We start from the raw sequence: 20013 nt of genomic DNA, 5'->3' as shown, positions 1-20013 counted from the left end.
TGCTGCTTCTGTCCTGTCCGCTCCACTGGGCAGCAGTGCCACTTCTCCCCTTCCCCAGTATCTGTTTTCCTTCCCCGCCCCACTGTAGACTGCTGCTTTTGTCCTGCCCGCTCCACTGGGCAGCAGTGCTTCTTGTCCCCTTCTCCCCTTCCCCAGTATCTGTTTTCCTTCCCCGCCCCACTGTAGACTGCTGCTTCTGTCCTGCCCGCTCCACTGGGCAGCATTGCCTCTTCTCCCATTCTCCAGTATCTGTTTTCCTGCCCCGCCCCACTGTAGACTGCTGGTTTTGTCCTGCCCGCTCCACTGGCCAGCAGTGCCTCTTCTCCCCTTCTCGAGTATCTCTTTTCATTCCCCGCCACACTATAGACTGCTGCTTTTGTCCTGCCCGCTCCACTGGGCCGCAGTGCCTCTTCTCCCCTTCTCCAGTATCTGTTTTCCTTCCCCGCCCCACTGTAGACTGCTGGTTCGGTCCTGCCCGCTCCAATGGGCAGCAGTGCCTGTTCTCCCCTTCTCCAGTATATGTTTTCCTTCCCCCCCACACTGTAGATGGCTGCTTCTGTCCTGCGCGCTCCACTGGGCAGCAGTACCTCTTCTCCCCTTCTCGAGTATCTGTTTTTTTTCCCCGCCCCACTGTAGACTGCTGCTTCTGTCCTGCCCGCTCCACTGGGCATCAGTGAATCTTCTCCCATTCTCCAGTATCTGTTTTCCTTCCCCGCCCCACTGTAGACTGCTGCTTCTGTCCTGCCCGCTGCACTGGGCAGCAGTGCCTCTTCTCCCCTTCTCCAGTATCTGTTTTCCTTCCCCGCCCCACTGTAGACTGCTGCTTCTGTCCTGCCGGCTCCACTGGGCAGCAGCGCCTCTTCTTCCCTACTCCAGTATCTGTTTTCCTTCCCCGCCCCACTGTAGACTGCTGCTTCTGTCGTGCCTGCTCCACTGGCCAGCAGTGCCTCTTCTCCCCTTCTCGAGTATCTGTTTTCCTTCCCCGCTCCACTGTAGACTGCTGCTTCTTTCCTGGCTGCTCCACTGGGCAGCAGTGCCTGTTCTCCCCATCTCCAGTATCTGTTTTCCTTCCCCGCCACACTGTAGATGGCTGCCTCTGTCCTGCCCGCTCCACTGGGGAGCAGTGCCTCTTCTCCCCTTCTCCAGTATCTGTTTTCCTTTCCCGCCCCACAGTAGACAGCTGGTTCTGTCCTGACCGCTCCACTTTGCAGCAGTGCCTGTTCTCCCCTTTTTGGAATCTGTTTTCTTTTCCCGCCCCACTGTAGACTGCTATTTCTGTCCTGCCCGCTCCACTGGGCACCAGTGCTTGTTCTCCCCTTCTCCCCTTCCCCAGTATCTGTTTTCCTTCTCCGCCCCACTGTAGAACGCTGCTTTTGGCCTGGCCGCTCCACTGGGCAGCAGGGCCTCTAGTCGCCTTGTCCAGTATCTGTTTACCTTCCCCACCTTACTGTAGAGTGCTGCTTCTGTCTTGCCCGCTCCACTGGGCAGCAGTGCCTCTTCTCCCCTTCTACCCTTCCCCAGTATCTGTTTTCCTTCCCCGCCCCACTGTAGACTGCTGCTTTTGACCTGCCCACTCCATCGGGCAGCATTGCCTCTTATCCCCTCTTCCAGTATCTGTTTTACTTCCCTGCCCCACTGTAGAATGCAGTTTCTGTCCTGCCCGCTCCACTGGGCAGCAGTGCCTGTTCTCCCCCTCTCCAGTATCCGTTTTCCCTCCCCGCCCCACTGTAGACTGCTGCTTTTGTCCTGCCCGCTCCACTGGGCAGCAGTGCCTCTTCTCCCCTTCTCCAGTATCTGTTTTCCTTCCCCGCCCCACTGTAGACTGCTGGTTCTGTCCTGCCCGCTCCACTGGGCAGCAGTGCGTCTTCTCCCATTCTCCAGTATCTGTTTTCCTTCCCCACCGCACTGTAGATGGCTGCTTCTGTCGTGCCTGCTCCACTGGGCAGCAGTGCACCTTCTCCCCTTCTCCAGTATCTGTTTGTCTTCCCCTCCCGCCTCCCCCACTGTAGACTGCTGCTTCTGTCCTGCCCGCTCCACTGGGCAGCAGTGCCTCTTCTCCCATTCTCCAGTATCTGTTTTCCTTCCCCGCCCTACTGTAGACTGTTGCTTCAGTCCTGCCCACTCCACTGGCCAGCAGTGCCTCTTCTCACCTTCTCGAGTATCTGTTTTCCTTCCCCACTCCACTGTAGACTTCTGCTTCTTTCCTGCCCGATCCACTGGGCAGCAGTGCCTGTTCTCCCCTTCACCAGTATATGTTTTCCTTCCCCGCCACACTGTAGATGGCTGCTTCTGTCCTGCCCGCTCCACTGGGCAGCAGTGCCTCCTCTCCCCTTCTCCAGTATTTGTTTTCCTTCCCCGCCCCACTGTAGACTGCTGGTTCTGTCCTGCCCGCTCCACTGGCCAGCAGTGCCTCATCTCCCCTTCTCGAGTATCTGTTTTCCTTCCCCACCCCACTGTAGACTTCTGCTTCTTTCCTGCCCGATCCACTGGGCAGCAGTGCCTGTTCTCCCCTTCACCAGTATATGTTTTCCTTCCCCGCCACACTGTAGATGGCTGCTTCTGTCCTGCCCGCTCCACTGGGCAGCAGTGCCTCCTCTCCCCTTCTCCAGTATCTGTTTTCCTTCCCCGCCACACTGTAGATGGCTGCTTCTGTCCTGCCCGCTCCACTGGGTAGCAGTGCCTTTTCTCCCATTCTCCAGTATCTGTTTTCCTTCCCCGCCCTACTGTAGACTGTTGCTTCAGTCCTGCCCACTCCACTGGCCAGCAGTGCCTCATCTCCCCTTCTCGAGTATCTGTTTTCCTTCCCCACTCCACTGTAGACTTCTGCTTCTTTCCTGCCCGATCCACTGGGCAGCAGTGCCTGTTCTCCCCTTCACCAGTATATGTTTTCCTTCCCCGCCACACTGTAGATGGCTGCTTCTGTCCTGTCTGCTCCACTGGGCAGCAGTGCCTCTTCTCTCATTCTCCAGTATCTGTTTTCCTTCCCCGCCACACTGTAGACTGCTGGTTTTGTCTTGAACGCTCCACTGGGCAGCAGTGCCTCTTCTCCCCTTCTCCAATATCTGTTTTCCTTCCCCGCCCCACTGTAGACTGCTGCTTCTGTCCTGCCCGCTCCACTGGGCAGCAGTGCTTCTTCTCCCCTTCTCCCGTTCCCCAGTATCTGTTTTCCTTCCCCGCTCCACTGTAGACTGCTGCTTCTTTCGTGCCCGCTCCACTGGGCAGCAGTGCCTCTTCTCCCCTTCTCCAGTATCTGTTTTCCTTCCCCGCCCCACTGTTGACTGCTGCTTTTGTCCTGCCCGCGCCACTGGGCAGCAGTGCTTCCTCTCCCCTTCTCCCCTTCCCTAGTATCCGTTTTCCTTCCCCGCCCTACTGTAGACTGCTGCTTCTGTTTGCCCGCTCCACTGGGCAGCAGTGCCTGTTCTCCCATTCTCCAGTATCTGTTTTCCCTGCCCCACTGTAGACTGCTGCTTTTGCCCTGCCCACTCCATCGGGCAGCATTGCCTCTTATCCCTTTGTCCAGTATCTGTTTTCCTTCCCTGCCCCACTGTAGACTGCTGCTTCTGTCCTGTCTGCTCCACTAGGCAGCAGTGCCTGCGCTCCCCTTCTCCAGTATCTGTTTCCCTTCCCTGCCCCACTGTCGACTGCTGCTTCTGTCCTGTCCGCTCCACTGGGCAGCAGTGCCACTTCTCCCCTTCCCCAGTATCTGTTTTCCTTCCCCGCCCCACTGTAGACTGCTGCTTCTGTCCTGCCCGCTCCACTGGGCAGCAGTGCCTCTTCTCCCATTCTCCAGTATCTGTTTTCCTTCCCCGCCCCACTGTAGACTGCTGGTTTTGTCCTGCCCGCTCCACTGGCCAGCAGTGCCTCTTCTCCCCTTACCTAGTATCTGTTTTCCTTCCCCGCCAGACTGTAGACTGCTGCTTTTCTCCTGCCCGCTCCACTGGGCTGCAGTGCCTCTTCTCCCCTTCTCCAGTATCTGTTTTCCTTCCCCGCCCCACTGTAGATTGCTGGTTCGGTCCTGCCCGCTCCAATGGGCAGCAGTGCCTGTTCTCCCCTTCTCCAGTATATGTTTTCCTTCCCCGCCACACTGTAGATGGCTGCTTCTGTCCTGCCCGCTCCACTGGGCAGCAGTGCCTCTTCTCCCCTCTTCTGGTATCTGTTTTCTTTTCCCGCCCCACTGTAGACTGCAGCTTCTGTCCTGCCCGCTCCACTTGGCAGCAGTGCCTGCGCTCCCCTTCCCCACTATCTGTTTTCCTTTCCTGCCCCACTGTAGACTGCTGCTTCTGTCCTGTCCGCTCCACTGGGCAGCAGTGCCTGTTCTCCCCTTTCCCCGGTATCTGTTTTCCTTCCCCTCCACACTGTAGTTGGCTGCTTCTGTCCTGCCCGCTCCACTGGGCAGCAGTGCCTCTTCTCCCCTTCTCCAGTACCGGTTTTCCTTTCCCGCCCCACTGTAGACAGCTGGTTCTGTCCTGCCCGCTTCACTTTGCAGCAGTGCCTGTTCTCCCCTTTTTGGAATCTGTTTTCTTTTCCCGCCCCACTGTAGACTGCTGCTTTTGTCCTGGCCGCTCCACTGGGCAGCAGTGCCTCTTCTCCCCTTCCCCAGTATCTGTTTTCCTTCCCCGCCCCACTGTAGATTGCTGGTTCGGTCCTGCCCGCTCCAATGGGCAGCAGTGCCTGTTCTCCCCTTCTCCAGTATATGTTTTCCTTCCCCGCCACACTGTAGATGGCTGCCTCTGTCCTGCCCGCTCCACTGGGGAGCAGTGCCTCTTCTCCCCTTCTCCAGTACCGGTTTTCCTTTCCCGTCCCACTGTAGACAGCTGGTTCTGTCCTGCCCGCTTCACTTTGCAGCAGTGCCTGTTCTCCCCTTTTTGGAATCTGTTTTCTTTTCCCGCCCCACTGTAGACTGCTGCTTTTGTCCTGGCCGCTCCACTGGGCAGCAGTGCCTCTTCTCCCCTTCCCCAGTATCTGTTTTCCTTCCCCGCCCCACTGTAGACTGCTGCCTCTGTCCTGCCCGCTCCACTGGGGAGCAGTGTGTCTTCTCCCCGTCTCCAGTATCTGTTTTCCTTTCCCGCCCCACTGTAGACAGCTGGTTCTGTCCTGCCCGCTCCACTTTGCAGCAGTGCCTGTTCTCCCCTTTTTGGAATCTGTTTTCTTTTCCCGCCCCACTGTAGACTGCTGCTTCTGTCCTGCCCGCTCCACTGGGCACCAGTGCTTGTTCTCCCCTTCTCCCCTTCCCCAGTACCTGTTTTCCTTCCCAGCCCCACTGTAGACTGCTGCTTTTGTCCTGGCCGCTCCACTGGGCAGCAGGGCCTCTTGTCGCCTTGTCCAGTATCTATTTACCTTCCCCGCCCTACTGTAGACTGCTGCTTCTGTCTTGCCCGCTCCACTGGGCAGCAGTGGCTCTCCTCCCCTTCTACCCTTCCCCAGTATCTGTTTTCCTTCCCCGCCCCACTGTAGACTGCTGCTTCTGTCCTGCCCGCTCCACTGGGCAGCAGTGCCTGTTCTCCCATTCTCCAGTATCTGTTTTCCCCACCCCACTGTAGACTGCTGCTTTTGCCCTGCCCACTCCATCGGGCAGCATTGCCTCTTATCCCCTCTTCCAGTATCTGTTTTAGTTCCCCGCCCCACTGTAAAATGCAGTTTCTGTCCTGCCCGCTCCACTGGGCAGCAGTGCCTGTTCTCCCACTCTCCAGTATCCGTTTTCCTTCCCCTCGCCACTGTAGACTGCTGCTTTTGCCCTGCCCACTCCATCGGGCAGCATTACCTCTTATCCTTTTGTCCAGTATCTGTTTTCCTTCCCTGCCCCACTGTAGACTGCTGCATCTGTCCTCTCCGGTCCACTAGGCAGCAGTGCCTGCGCTCCCCTTCTCCAGTATCTGTTTTCCTTCCCCGCCCCACTGTAGACTGCTGCTTCAGTCGCGCCCGCTCCACTGGGCAGCAGTGCCTCTTCTCTCATTCTCCAGTATCTGTTTTCCCTCCCCGCCCCACTGTAGACTGCTGCTTTTGTCCTGCCTGCTCCACTGGGCAGCAGTGCCTCTTCTCCCCTTCTCCAGTATCTGTTTTCCTTCCCTGCCCCACTGTAGACTGCTGGTTTTGTCCTGCTCACTCCACTGGGCAGCAGTGCCTCTTCTCCCCTTCTCCAGTATCTGTTTGTCTTCCCCTCCCGCCTCCCCCACTGTAGACTGCTGCTTCTGTCCTGCTTGCTCCATCGGGCAGCAGTGCCTCATCTCCCCTTCTCGAGTATCTGTTTTCCTTCCCCGCTCCACTGTAGACTGCTGCTTCTTTCCTGCCCGCTCCACTGGGCAGCATTGCCTGTTCTTCCCTTCTCCAGTATCTGTTTTCCTTCCCTGCCACACTGTAGATGGCTGCTTCTGTCCTGCCCGCTCCACTGGGCAGCAGTGCCACTTCTCCCCTTCTCCAGTATCTGTTTTTTTTCCCCGCCACAGTCTAAATGGCTGCTTCTGTCCTGCCCGCTCCACTGGGCAGCAGTGCTTCTTCTCCCCTTCTCCCCTTCCCTAGTATCTGTTTTCTTTCCCTGCCCCAATGTAGACTGCTGCGTCTGTCCTAACCGCTCCACTGGGCAGCAGTGCCCCTTCTCCCCTTCTCCAGTATCTGTTTTCCTTCCCCGCCCCACTGTAGACTGCTGGTTTTGTCCTGCCCACTCCACTGGGCAGCAGTGCCTCTTCTCCCCTTCTCCAGTATCTGTTTTCCTTCCCCGCCCCACTGTAGACTGCTGCTTTTGTCCTGCCCGCTCCACTGGGCAGCAGTGCTTCTTCTCCCCTTCTCCCCTTCCCTAGTATCTGTTTTCCTTCCCCGCCCCACTGTAGACTGCTGCTTCTTTCGTGCCCGCTTCACTGGGCAGCAGTGCCTGTTCTCCTCTTCTCCAGTATCTGTTTACCTTCCCCACCACACTGTAGGTGGCTGCTTCTATCGTGCCTGCTCCACTGGGCAGCAGTGCATCTTCCCCCTTCTCCAGTATCTATTTGTCTTCCCCTCCCGCCTCCCCCACTGTAGACTGCTGCTTCTGTCCTGCCTGCTCCATCGGGCAGCAGTGCCTCATCTCCCCTTCTCGAGTATCTGTTTTCCTTCCCCGCTCCACTGTAGACTGCTGCTTCTTTCCTGCCCGCTCCACTGGGCAGCATTGCCTCTTCTCCCGTTCTCCAGTATCTGTTTTCCTTCCCCGCCACACTGTAGATGGCTGCTTCTGTCCTGCCCGCTCCACTGGGCATTAGTGCCACTTCTCCCCTTCTCCAGTATCTGTTTTTTTTCCCCGCCACAGTCTAAATGGTTGCTTCTGTCCTGCTCGCTCCACTGGGCAGCAGTGCCTCTTCTCCCCTTCTCCGGTATATGTTTTCCTTCCCCGCCCTACTGTACACTGCTGCTTCTGTCCTGGCCGCTCCACTGGCCAGCAGTGCCTCTTCTCCCCTTCTCGAGTATCTGTTTTCCTTCCCCGCTCCACTGTAGACTGCTGCTTCTTTCCTGCCCACTCCACTGGGCAGCAGTGCCTGTTCTCCCCTTCTCCAGTATCTGTTTTCTTTCCCTGCCCCAATGTAGACTGCTGCGTCTGTCCTAACCGCTCCACTGGGCAGCAGTGCCTCTTCTCCCCTTCTCCAGTATCTGTTTTCCTTCCCCGCCCCACTGTAGACTGCTGGTTTTGTTCTGCCCACTCCACTGGGCAGCAGTGCCTCTTCTCCCCTTCTCCAGTATCTGTTTTCCTTCCCCGCCCCACTGTAGACTGCTGGTTTAGTCCTGCCCACTCCACTGGGCAGCAGTCCCTCTTCTCCCCTTCTCCAGTATCTGTTTTCCTTCCTCGCCCCACTGTAGACTGCTGCTTTTGTCCTGCCCGCTCCACTGGGCAGCAGTGCTTCTTCTCCCCATCTCCCCTTCCCTAGTATCTGTTTTCCTTCCCCGCTCCACTGTAGACTGCTGCTTCTTTCGTGCCCGCTTCACTGGGCAGCAGTGCCTGTTCTCCTCTTCTCCAGTATTTGTTTACCTTCCCCACCACACTGTAGGTGGCTGCTTCTGTCGTGCCTGCTCCACTGGGCAGCAGTGCATCTTTCCCTTCTCCAGTATCTATTTGTCTTCCCCTCCCGCCTCCCCCACTGTCGACTGCTGCTTCTGTCCTGCCTGCTCCATCGGGCAGCAGTGCCTCATCTCCCCTTCTCGAGTATCTGTTTTCCTTCCCCGCTCCACTGTAGACTGCTGCTTCTTTCCTGCCCGCTCCACTGGGCAGCATTGCCTGTTCTCCCGTTCTCCAGTATCTGTTTTCCTTCCCCGCCACACTGTAGATGGCTGCTTCTGTCCTGCCCGCTCCACTGGGCATTAGTGCCACTTCTCCCCTTCTCCAGTATCTGTTTTTTTTCCCCGCCACAGTCTAAATGGTTGCTTCTGTCCTGCCCGCTCCACTGGGCAGCAGTGCCTCTTCTCCCCTTCTCCAGTATCTGTTTTCCTTCCCCGCCCCACTGTAGACTGCTGCTTCTGTCCTGCCCGCTCCACTGGGCAGCAGTGCTTCTTCTCCCCTTCTCCCCTTCCACAGTATCTGTTTTCCTTCCCCGCTCCACTGTAGACTGCTGCTTCTTTCGTGCCCGCTCCACTGGGCAGCAGTGCCTCTTCTCCCCTTCTCCGGTATATGTTTTCCTTCCCCGCCCTACTGTACACTGCTGCTTCTGTCCTGGCCGCTCCACTGGCCAGCAGTGCCTCTTCTCCCCTTCTCGAGTATCTGTTTTCCTTCCCCGCTCCACTGTAGACTGTTGCTTCTTTCCTGCCCACTCCACTGGGCAGCAGTGCCTGTTCTCCCCTTCACCAGTATCTGTTTTCCTTCCCCGCCACACTGTAGATGGCTGCGTCTGTCCTGCCCGCTCCACTGGGTAGCAGTGCCTCTTCTCCCCTTCTCCAGTATCTGTTTTCCTTCCCAGCCCAACTGTAGACTGCTGCGTCTGTCCTGCCCGCTCCACTGTGCAGCAGTGCCTCTTCTCCCCTATTCCAGTATCTATTTTCCTCCCCCCCCCCCCTCCCTCCCCCACTGTAGACTGCTGCCTCTGTCCTGCCCGCTCCATCGGGCAGCAGTGCCTGTTCTCCCCTTCTCCAGTATCTGTTATCTTTCCCTGCTCCAATGTAGACTGCTGCGTCTGTCCTACCCGCTCCACTGGGTAGCAGTGCCTCTTCTCCCCTTCTCGAGTATCTGTTTTCCTTCCCCGCCCCACTGTAGACTGCTGCTTCTGTCTGCCGGCTCCACTGGGCAGCAGCGCCTCTTCTCCCTTTCTCCAGTATCTGTTTTCCTTCCCCGCCCTACTGTAGACTGCTGCTTCTGTCATGCCTGCTCCACTTGCCAGCAGTGGCTCTTCTTCCCATCTCGAGTATCTGTTTTCCGTCCCCGCTTCACTGTAGACTGCTGCTTCTTTCGTGCCCGCTCCACTGGGCAGCAGTGCTTCTTCTCCCCTTCTCCAGTATCAGTTTTCCTTCCCCGCCACACTGTAGATGGCTGCTTCTGTCCGGCCCGCTCCACTGGGCAGCAGTGCCTCTTCTAACCTTCTTGAGTATCTGTTTTCCTTCCCTGCTCCACTGTAGCCTGCTGCTTCTGTCGTGCCTGCTCCACTGGGCAGCAGTGCCTCTTCTCCCCTTCTCCATTGTCTATTTGCCTTCCCCTCCCCCCTCCCCCACTGTAAACTGCTGCTTCTCTCCTGCCCGCTCCATCAGGCAGCAGTGCCTCTTCTCTCCTTCTCCAGTATCTGTTTTCCTTCCCTGCCCCACTGTAGACTGCTGCTTCTGTCCTGCCCGCTCCACTGGGCAGCAGTGCTTCTTCTCCCCTTCTCGAGTATCTGTTTTCCTTCCCCGCCCCACTGTAGACTGCTGCTTCTGTCGTGCCTGCTCCACTGGCCAGCAGTGCCTCTTCTCCCCTTCTCGAGTATCGGTTTTCCTTCCCCGCTCCACTGTAGACTGCTGCTTCTTCCCTGCCTGCTCCACTGGGCAGCAGTGCCTGTGCTCCCCTTCTCCAGTATCTGTTTTCCTTCCCCGCCACACTGTAGATGGCTGCTTCATTCCTGCCCGCTCCACTGGGCAGCAGTGCCTCTTCTCCCCTTCTCCAGTATCTGTTTTCCTTCCCCGCCTCACTGTAGACTGCTGCTTCTGTCTTGCCCACTCCACTTGGCAGCAGTGCCTGCGCTCCCCTTCTCCAGTATCTATTTTCCTTCCCTGCCCCACTGTAGACTGCTGCTTCTGTCCTGTCCGCTCCACTGGGCAGCAGTTCTTCTTCTCCCCTTCTCCAGTATCTGTTTACCTTCCCCGCCTTACTGTAGACTGCTGCTTCTGTCCTGCCCGCTCCGCTGGGCAGCAGTGCCTCTTCTCCCCTTCTCCCCATCCCCAGTATCTGTTTTCCTTCCCCGCCCCACTGTAGACTGCTGCTTCTGTCCTGCCCGCTCCACTGGGCAGCAGTGCCTGTTCTCCCATTCTCCAGTGTCTGTTTTCCTTCCCCGCCCCACTGTAGACTGCTGCTTTTGTCCTGCCCGCTCCACTGGGCAGCATTGCCTGTTCTCCCCTTCTCCAGTATCTGTTTACCTTCCCCGCCCTACTGTAGACTGCTGCTTCTGTCCTGCCTGCTCCACTGGGCAGTAGTGCTTGTTCTCCCCTTCTGCAGTATCAGTTTTCCTTCCCCTCCCCACTGTAGACTCCTGGTTTTGCCCTGCCCACTCCATCGGGAAGCATTGCCTCTTATCCCCTCTTCCAGTATCTGTTTTACTTCCCTGCCCCACTGTAGACTGCATTTTCTGTCCTGCCCGCTCCACTGGGCAGCAGTGCGTGTTCTCCCCTTCCCCAGTAATCGTTTTCCTTCCCCTCCCCACTGTAGACTGCTGCTTTTGCCCTGTCCACTCCATCGGGCAGCATTGCCTCTTATCCCCTTCTCCAGTATCTGTTTTCCTTCCCTGCCCCACTGTAGACTGCTGCTTCCGTCCTGTCCGCTCCACTGGGCAGCAGTGCCTCTTCTCCCCTTCCCCAGTATCTGTTTTCCTTCCCCGCCCCACTGTACACTGCTGCTTCAGTCCTGCCCGCTCCACTGGGCAGCAGTGCCTCTTCTCTCATTCTCCAGTATCTGTTTTCCTTCCCCGCCCCACTGTAGACTGCTGCTTTTGTCCTGCCCGCTCCACTGGGCAGCAGTGCCACTTCTCCCCTTTTCCGGTATCTGTTTTCTTTTCCCGCCCCACTGTAGACTGCTACTTCTGTCCTGCCCGTTCCACTTGGCAGCAGTGCCTGCGCTCCTTTTCTCCAGTATCTGTTTTCCTTCCCTGCCCCACTGTAGACTGCTGCTTCTGTCCTGTCCGCTCCACTGGGCAGCAGTGCCTCTTCTCCCCTTCCCCAGTATCTGTTTTCCTTCCCTGCCCCACTGTAGACTGCTGCTTCTGTCCTGCCCGCTCCACTGGGCAGCAGTGCCTCTTCTCCCATTCTCCAGTATCTGTTTTCCTTCCCTGGCCCACTGTAGACTGCTGCTTCTGTCCTGCCCGCTCCACTGGGCAGCAGTGCCTGTTCTCCCCTTCTCCAGTATCTATTTTCCTTCCTCGCCCCACTGTAGACTGCTGCTCCTGTCCTGCCCACTGCACTGGGCAGCAGTGCCTCTTCTCCCCTTCTCCAGTATCTGTTTTCCTTCCCCGCCCCACTGTAGACTGCTGGTTCTGTCCATCCCGCTCCACTGGGCAGCAGTGCCTGTTCTTCCCTTCTCCATTATCTGTTTTCCTTCCCCGCCACACTGTAGATGGCTGCTTCTGTCCTGCCCGCTCCACTGGGCAGCAGTGTCTCTTCTCTTCTTTTCCGGTAACTGTTTTCTTTTCCCGCCCCACTGTAGACTGCAGCTTCTTTCCTGCCCGCTCCACTTGGCAGCAGTGCCTGCGCTCCCCTTCTCCGGTATCTTTTTTCCTTCCCTGCCCCACTGTAGACTGCTGCTTCTGTCCTGTCCGCTCCACTGGGCAGCAGTGCCTCTTCTCCCCTTCCCCAGTATCTGTTTTCCTTCCCCACCCCACTGTAGACTGCTGCTTCTGTCCTGCCCGCTCCACTGGGCAGCAGTGCCTCTTCTCCCATTCTCCAGTATCTGTTTTCCTTTCCCGCCCCACTGTAGACTGCTGCTTCTCTCCTGCCCGCTCCACTGGGCAGCACTGCCTGTTCTCCCCTTCTCCAGTATCTGTTTTCCTTCCCCGCCCCACTGTAGACTGCTGCTTCTGTCCTGCCCGCTCCATCGGGCAGCAGTGCCTCTTATCCCCTTCTCCAGTATCTGTTTTCCTGCCCCGCCCCACTGTAGACTGCTGGTTCTGTCCTGCCCGCTCCACTGGGCAGCAGTGCTTGTTCTCCCCTTCTCCAGTATCTGTTTTCCTTCCCCGCCACACTGTAGATGGCAGCTTCTGTCCTGCCCGCTCCACTGGGCAGCAGTGCTTCTTCTCCCCTTTTCTGGTATCTGTTTTCTTTTCCTGCCCCACTGTAGACTGCTGCTTCTGTCCTGCCCACTCCACTTGGCAGCAGTGCCTGTGCTCCCCTTCTCCAGTATCTGTTTTCCTTCCCTGCCCAACTGGAGCCTGCTGCTTCTGTCCTGTCCGCTCCACTGGGCAGCAGTGCCTCTTCTCCCCTTCTCCCCTTCTCCCCTTCCCCAGTATCTGTTTTCCTTCCCCGCCCCACTGTAGACTGCTGCTTCTGTCCTGCCCGCTCCACTGGGCAGCAGTGCCTCTTCTCCCCTTCTCCAGTATCTGTTTTCCTTCCCCACCCCATTGTAGACTGCTGCTTCTGTCCTGCCCGCTCCACTGGGCAGCAGTGCCTCTTCTCCCTTTCTCCAGTATCTGTTTTCCTTCCCCGCCCCATTGTAGACTGCTGCTTCTGTCCTGCCTGCTGCACTGGGCAGCAGTGCCTGTTCTCCCCTTCTGCAGTATCTTTCTTCCTTCCCCGCCCCTCTGTAGTCTGCTGCTTCTGTCCTGACCGCTCCACTGGGCAGCAGTGCCTCTTCTCCCATTCTCCAGTATCTGTTTTTATTTCCCGCCGCACTGTAGACTGCTGCTTCTGTCCTGCCCACTCCACTTGGCAGCAGTGCCTGTGCTCCCCTTCTCCAGTATCTGTTTTCCTTCCCCGCCCCACTGTAGACTGCTGCTTCTGTCCTGCCCGCTATACTGGGCAGCAGTGCCTCTTCTCCCCTTCTCCAGTATCTGTTTTCTTTTCCCCTTCCCACTGTAGACTGCTGCTTATGTCCAGCCCGCTCCACTTGGCAGCAGTGCCTGCGCTCCCCTTCTCCAGTATCTGTTTTCCTTCCCTGCCCCACTGTAGACTGCTGCTTCTGTCCTACCCGCTCCACTGGGCAGCAGTGCCCCTTCTCCCCTTCCCCAGTATCTGTTTTCCTTCCCCTTCCCACTGTAGACTGCTGCTTCTGTCATGCCCGCTCCACTGGGCAGCAGTGCCCCTTCTCCCTTTGTCCAGTATCTGTTTTCCTTCCCTGCCCCACTGTAGACTGCTGCTTCTGTCCTGCCCTCTCCACTGGGCAGCAATGCCTGTTCACCCCTTCTCGAGTATCTGTTTTCCTTCCCCGCCCCACTGTAGACTGCTGCTTCTGTCCTGCCGGCTCCACTGGGCAGCAGTGCCTCTTCTCCCCTTCTCCAGTATCTGGTTTCCTTCCCCGCCCCACTGTAGACTGCTGCTTCTGTCCTGCCCGCTTCACTGGGCAGCAGTGCCTCTTCTCCCCTTGTCAGTTATCATTTTTCCTTGCCCTCCCACTGTATACTAGTGCTTTTGTTCGACACAACAACATTTAATCAGGGTGGGATCAGCTGGAGATCGTGGTCGTGTGTGTGTGAAGTGTAATTACTTGTGTGAATATGTATGCATTTTCCTTTTGAAAGAAGGCTCTGCCTGAAGACTAAATCTGTCACAGTGTTTTCGTTGTCTGCAACGCATTGTGGCATCTTTACAGTGAGCAGCAATCTGTCCTTTTCATAATATCATTGTTATTCGCTTCTACATCAGATCTGTGAAGGAAAGCCTCTCCTCAACATTCAGTGCAACTGCAATGTGTGCCTCTGGTTCAGCATACATAGCAAACCAGAGCACCGACACTTTAGTCTGTAAAGCCTCAGCCACTTCCCATTAGCAGAAAAGTTCATGATCTGAGGATGGTAGTATATTATATTAAGGCTGTATACAATACTTAGAACCTTCCCCAAGTTCTGAGCCACCTACATAAAGTGGTCAGAAAAATGATTATGTTTTACAGATGTCTAATGTAAATTTGGAAAGGATGTACAGGATGAACACTTTTGAGGTTGCTTTTCTGCCATTCTGCATCTCAATGTTGGGGTGATGTGCTCCTTTATGTGGCAGACTTCTGAAGAGAAACAGAATTCAGTCATTCTTCATGCTTCCTTCAGAATACAGCAGACCTCTGAAACATGACAAGTGATTCAAAAAATGCACCATACAGAAAATACTGTGCAAATATGGACTTACATCATTAGACAAATTTGTCCTTAGACAAATGTGAACTTACATCATTAGACAGTGCACACTATAGGACAATATTGAAAGTAATGTAAAAAGTGTTTTTGTCTACACTATACTGAGAAATAAGTTGTAGCAGTACATGGTTTAAACACTAAAGTAAACTAAAAAACATAAAATCCATCTGAACAGGCCTCGAAGGCCCGATGGTACTGACCGACCACAGTGTCCTCCTCAGTCCGTATGCCTCATTGGATATGGATACGGAGGAGTATGTGGTCAATGCACTGCTCTCCTGGCCATTGTCATTTTTTGTGTGTGGAGACACTACTTTCAATCAAGTAGCTCCTCAGTTTGCCTCTCAAAGGCTGAGTGCACCTTGCTTACCATCAGCGTATGGCAGACCAGACAGTCATCCTTCTGAGTGCTAGCCGAGCCCAACTGTGCTTAACTTCTGTGATCTGACAGCAACTGGTATTACCACTGCATCAAGGTCATTGGTGCTTTACAAACTAGACACTTTGTATTCTATGTATGAGGACAGATCACTACTTAAGTAATAGAAGAGGCACTGAGTAATGCACAGGCATGTAGAAAAAATGAAAATTACTTGAACAGAGTACTTCAACATAACTGAAACGTACACACATACAAATATCACTGTCACCTAGCTAGACAGCAGAGTTATGAGAAAAGAGTGGCTGTATGCCCGCTTGGCATGCTGCTGCTGAATCTTGTGTAAATCCCACTATATTTCATTGAGGCTAGTGCCTGACATATCCAGGTTGTCTCTAGTAGTCATTGGCAAGTAGTAACAACTGCACCTGGAAATTGTACTGTCAATTTAGTGTTTCTTGATTGGTTTTATTTCCTTCTTCTCTAAAGAGTGTGGGGTGTAAAATACACTCCTGGAAATGGAAAAAAGAACACATTGACACCGGTGTGTCAGACCCACCATACTTGCTCCGGACACTGCGAGAGGGCTGTACAAGCAATGATCACACGCACGGCACAGCGGACACACCAGGAACCGCGGTGTTGGCCGTCGAATGGCGCTAGCTGCGCAGCATTTGTGCACCGCCGCCGTCAGTGTCAGCCAGTTTGCCGTGGCATACGGAGCTCCATCGCAGTCTTTAACACTGGTAGCATGCCGCGACAGCGTGGACGTGAACCGTATGTGCAGTTGACGGACTTTGAGCGAGGGCGTATAGTGGGCATGCGGGAGGCCGGGTGGACGTACCGCCGAATTGCTCAACACGTGGGGCGTGAGGTCTCCACAGTACATCGATGTTGTCGCCAGTGGCCGGCGGAAGGTGCACGTGCCCGTCGACCTGGGACCGGACCGCAGCGACGCACGGATGCACGCCAAGACCGTAGGATCCTACGCAGTGCCGTAGGGGACCGCACCGCCACTTCCCAGCAAATTAGGGACACTGTTGCTCCTGGGATATCGGCGAGGACCATTCGCAACCGTCTCCATGAAGCTGGGCTACGGTCCCGCACACCGTTAGGCCGTCTTCCGCTCACGCCCCAACATCGTGCAGCCCGCCTCCAGTGGTGTCGCGACAGGCGTGAATGGAGGGACGAATGGAGACGTGTCGTCTTCAGCGATGAGAGTCGCTTCTGCCTTGGTGCCAATGATGGTCGTATGCGTGTTTGGCGCCGTGCAGGTGAGCGCCACAATCAGGACTGCATACGACCGAGGCACACAGGGCCAACACCCGGCATCATGGTGTGGGGAGCGATCTCCTACACTGGCCGTACACCACTGGTGATCGTCGAGGGGACACTGAATAGTGCACGGTACATCCAAACCGTCATCGAACCCATCGTTCTACCATTCCTAGACCGGCAAGGGAACTTGCTGTTCCAACAGGACAATGCACGTCCGCATGTATCCCGTGCCACCCAACGTGCTCTAGAAGGTGTAAGTCAACTACCCTGGCCAGCAAGATCTCCGGATCTGTCCCCCATTGAGCATGGTTGGGACTGGATGAAGCGTCGTCTCACGCGGTCTGCACGTCCAGCACGAACGCTGGTCCAACTGAGGCGCCAGGTGGAAATGGCATGGCAAGCCGTTCCACAGCACTACATCCAGCATCTCTACGATCGTCTCCATGGGAGAATAGCAGCCTGCATTGCTGCGAAAGGTGGATATACACTGTACTAGTGCCGACATTGTGCATGCTCTGTTGCCTGTGTCTATGTGCCTGTGGTTCTGTCAGTGTGATCATGTGATGTATCTGACCCCAGGAATGTGTCAACAAAGTTTCCCCTTCCTGGGACAATGAATTCACGGTGTTCTTATTTCAATTTCCAGGAGTGTATATAGTTTACTGTTGATGGACCATTAACATCTTCCTTGTAATTTCATATCTATGAATTCCATTTTAAAATTGCTGTTAGTTACAGTTACAATAAGTGATGGTGTAGGCCTTCTGCAAATCACCACATCATCTTTCTTTTATTACTCTGGCCTGTTTAAGGTTACTGGTACCTACATGCCATCTTTGTTCTCAAAATACATGCTTGTTTCTTATTCTTCATGAGGAGGTGCTCTAAAAATATACAGGGTGATCAAAAAGTCAGTATAAATGTGAAAACTTAATAAACCACAGAATAATGTAGATAGAGAGGTAAAAATTATACATGCTTGGAATGACATGGGGTTTTATTAGAACAAAAAAAAAAAAAAGTATTGATAGACGCGTGAAAGATCTCTTGCGTGTGTCGTTTGCTGGTGATCGTGTGCTCAGCTGCCACTTTTGTCATGCTTGGCCTCCCAGGTCCCCAGACCCCAGTCCGTGCAATTATTGGCTTTGGGGTTACTTGAAGTCGCAAATGTATCGTGATCGACCGACATTTCTAGGGATGCTGAAAGACAACATCCGATGCCAATGCCTCACCATAACTCCGGACATGCTTTACAGTGCTGTTCAGAACATTATTCCTCGACTACAGCTATTGTTGAGGAATGATGGTGGAAATATTGAGCATTTCCTGTAAAGAACATCATCTTTGCTTTGTCTTACTTTGTTATGCTAATTATTGCTCTTCTGATCAGATAAAACACCATCCGTCGGACATTTTTTGAATGTTTTTGTTTTTTTGGTTCTAATAAAACCCCATGTCATTCCAAGCATGTGTGTCAATTTGAACCTCTCTATCTACATTATTCCGTGATTTATTCAGTTTTCAAATTTATACTGGCTTTTTGATCACCCGGTAGATTTGTTTCACAAACACAGGTAAAAATAATAATAAGAGCTGCAAAATTCAACAAGATTATTATTTCACTGACAAGCCAACCATTTCTTTGTATGTATGATTTTTGTCACATGACATCTGATTGCTTTATATTTATAAAATTCTATGTATCCATAAATATGAAAATTCAAACTGCTAGCTAATGTGCTGTCTAATGTTGCAGGGATTAGAGGTGGCGAGAAACTTGGTGTGGAACCAATTCTGAAAGCAAAGGATATGTGTGACAGAAATGTTGAGCATCTGGGAATAATGGCATATGCTGCAAATTTTCAATGGATTAAACCACGCCAAAAACCAGGAGATCGTGTCTCAGTTTTGTGTGATCATAACACTACCCGTGTTAACAAAGCAGTAAGTAATGTATTATGTTGTAATGATTCTTGACTATGTTTCATAACACCTGCTGTGCACAAAACTTTTTCCAACATTTCTCCATGTAGAAACATTATTAGTAAATAATAACACATTCCTTCTGTGTGAACTGTTCTTATTTAGTTAACATTTTCATTATATGCTGAAGAGCCAAAGGAACTGGTACACCTTCCTAATGTCGTGTAGCCCCTGCAAGTAAGCAGAAATGCTACAATGTGACATGTCATGGACTCACTAATGTCTGAAGTAGTGCTGGAGGGAAATGACACCATGAATCCTGTAGGCCTGTCTTCTGAACAGCACATTGCAAGGCATTACACATATGCTCAGTAATGTCCATGTCTGCGGAGTGTGGTGGCCATCAGAAGCGTTTAAACTCAGAACAGTGTTCCTAAAGCCACTCCGTAGCAATTCAAGGCGTGTGGGATGTCACATTGTCCTGCTGGAATTGTGCAAGTCCACTGGAATGCACAATGGACATCAATGAATGCAAGTGATCAGACAAGATGCTTACATACATGTCACCTGTCAGAGTCATATCTAGACATATCAGGGGTCCCGTATCACTCCAATTGCAGATGCCCCACACCATTAGAGAACCTCCACCAGCTTAACGTTCCCCTACTGACATGCGCACATCAATCCACTCGATAGAATGTGAAATGAGGCTTGTCGAACCATGTAACATGTTTCCAGTCATCAACAGTCCAATGTTGGTGTTGATGGGCCCAGATGAGGCATAAAGCTGTGTGTCATGTAGTCATCAAGGGTATATGAGTAGGCCTTTGGCTGCAAAAGCCCGTATCGATGATGTTTCGTTGAATGGTTTGCATGCTGACACTTGTTGGTGGCCCAGCATTGAAATCTGCAACAATTTGTGGAAGGGTTGCAGTTCTGTCATGTTGAACGATTCTCTTCAAGTCATCATTGATCCTGTTCTTGCAGGATCTTTTTCCATCTGCAACAACATTGGAGATTTGATGTTTTACCGGATTCCTGATATTCACAGTACACTCATGAAATGGTCATACGGAAAAATCCTCACTTCATCACTACCTTGGAGATGCTGTGTCCCATGGCTTGTGCGACTATAACACCACGTTCAACCTCCCATAAATCTTGATAACCTGTCATTGTACCAGCAGTAACTGATCTAACAACTGTGCCAGACAGTTGTTGTCTTATATAGGTGTTGCCAACTGCAGCACCACATTCTGCCTGTTTACATACCTCTGAATTTGAATACCCATGCCTGTACCAATTTTTTTGGCACTTCGGTGTACATTATCCCTCAGTTACTTTTGGTTAGACTTACCATTAATGGACCATTATTATGATAACTCGTAGAGTTACAGTCTTGGCCATATTTTATTTTATCCCTCATACTTCCTTCCAGTACCAGATTGACAATTCCTCTTCATATAGTCAAGTTGTGCCAAAATTCCTTTTCTCACCAGTTCATTTAAGTATATAGATTTTCTCCATAATCCACATGTTAATAATTCAGTGGTTCACCAGCATTTGAATTAAATGGTTTGTAATTTACACAGTTTGAAAAATGCAACTTAACAACTGCAAGCAAATACAGAACTTTCTAACAAAGCAAAAATCAGTAACTAGATCAAAAAACCCAAAGAACAAATATAAGCACTTTTAAACTTTAAAAGTCTATGCTTCCCACACAGCCTCCCCATGGTAGAGCGGTGGGTAGACTGCTAGCATCTCTGTGGCTACATGAGGGTTTGTGCAGCAAGCTGAGATTGATACCAGGGTGGTTTGCTCAGTTCCGATACTATTTTGACTGGAAGCCCCTGACGTCGAGGCATTGGATTCCTGATGCTATATGGGGATATCTATTGTAGCAAATGTGCCAGTTTGACCTGCTCCAGCAACACTTTCAGTGGCTTTTCAGTGCTCATCACA

At 53.3% G+C, this 20013-nt stretch overlaps 1 protein-coding gene across 1 annotated transcript in view; it reads left to right on the top strand.

Moving 5' to 3' along the window:
- LOC124596486 (filamin-B) overlaps positions 1 to 20013 on the top strand; it is an 896651-nt gene that overhangs the window by 266293 nt on the left and 610345 nt on the right. The window contains exon 6 of the mRNA XM_047135636.1: positions 17882 to 18069. Within this exon, the coding sequence (XP_046991592.1) occupies positions 17882 to 18069 (188 nt within the window). The remainder of the gene's footprint in view (positions 1 to 17881; positions 18070 to 20013) is intronic.

This window comes from Schistocerca americana, chromosome 2 (assembly GCF_021461395.2).
Source record: "Schistocerca americana isolate TAMUIC-IGC-003095 chromosome 2, iqSchAmer2.1, whole genome shotgun sequence".
NCBI lineage: Eukaryota > Metazoa > Arthropoda > Insecta > Orthoptera > Acrididae > Schistocerca > Schistocerca americana.
Note: the sequence above shows the minus strand (reverse complement) of the source record. Positions and strands in the feature narration are given on the sequence as shown.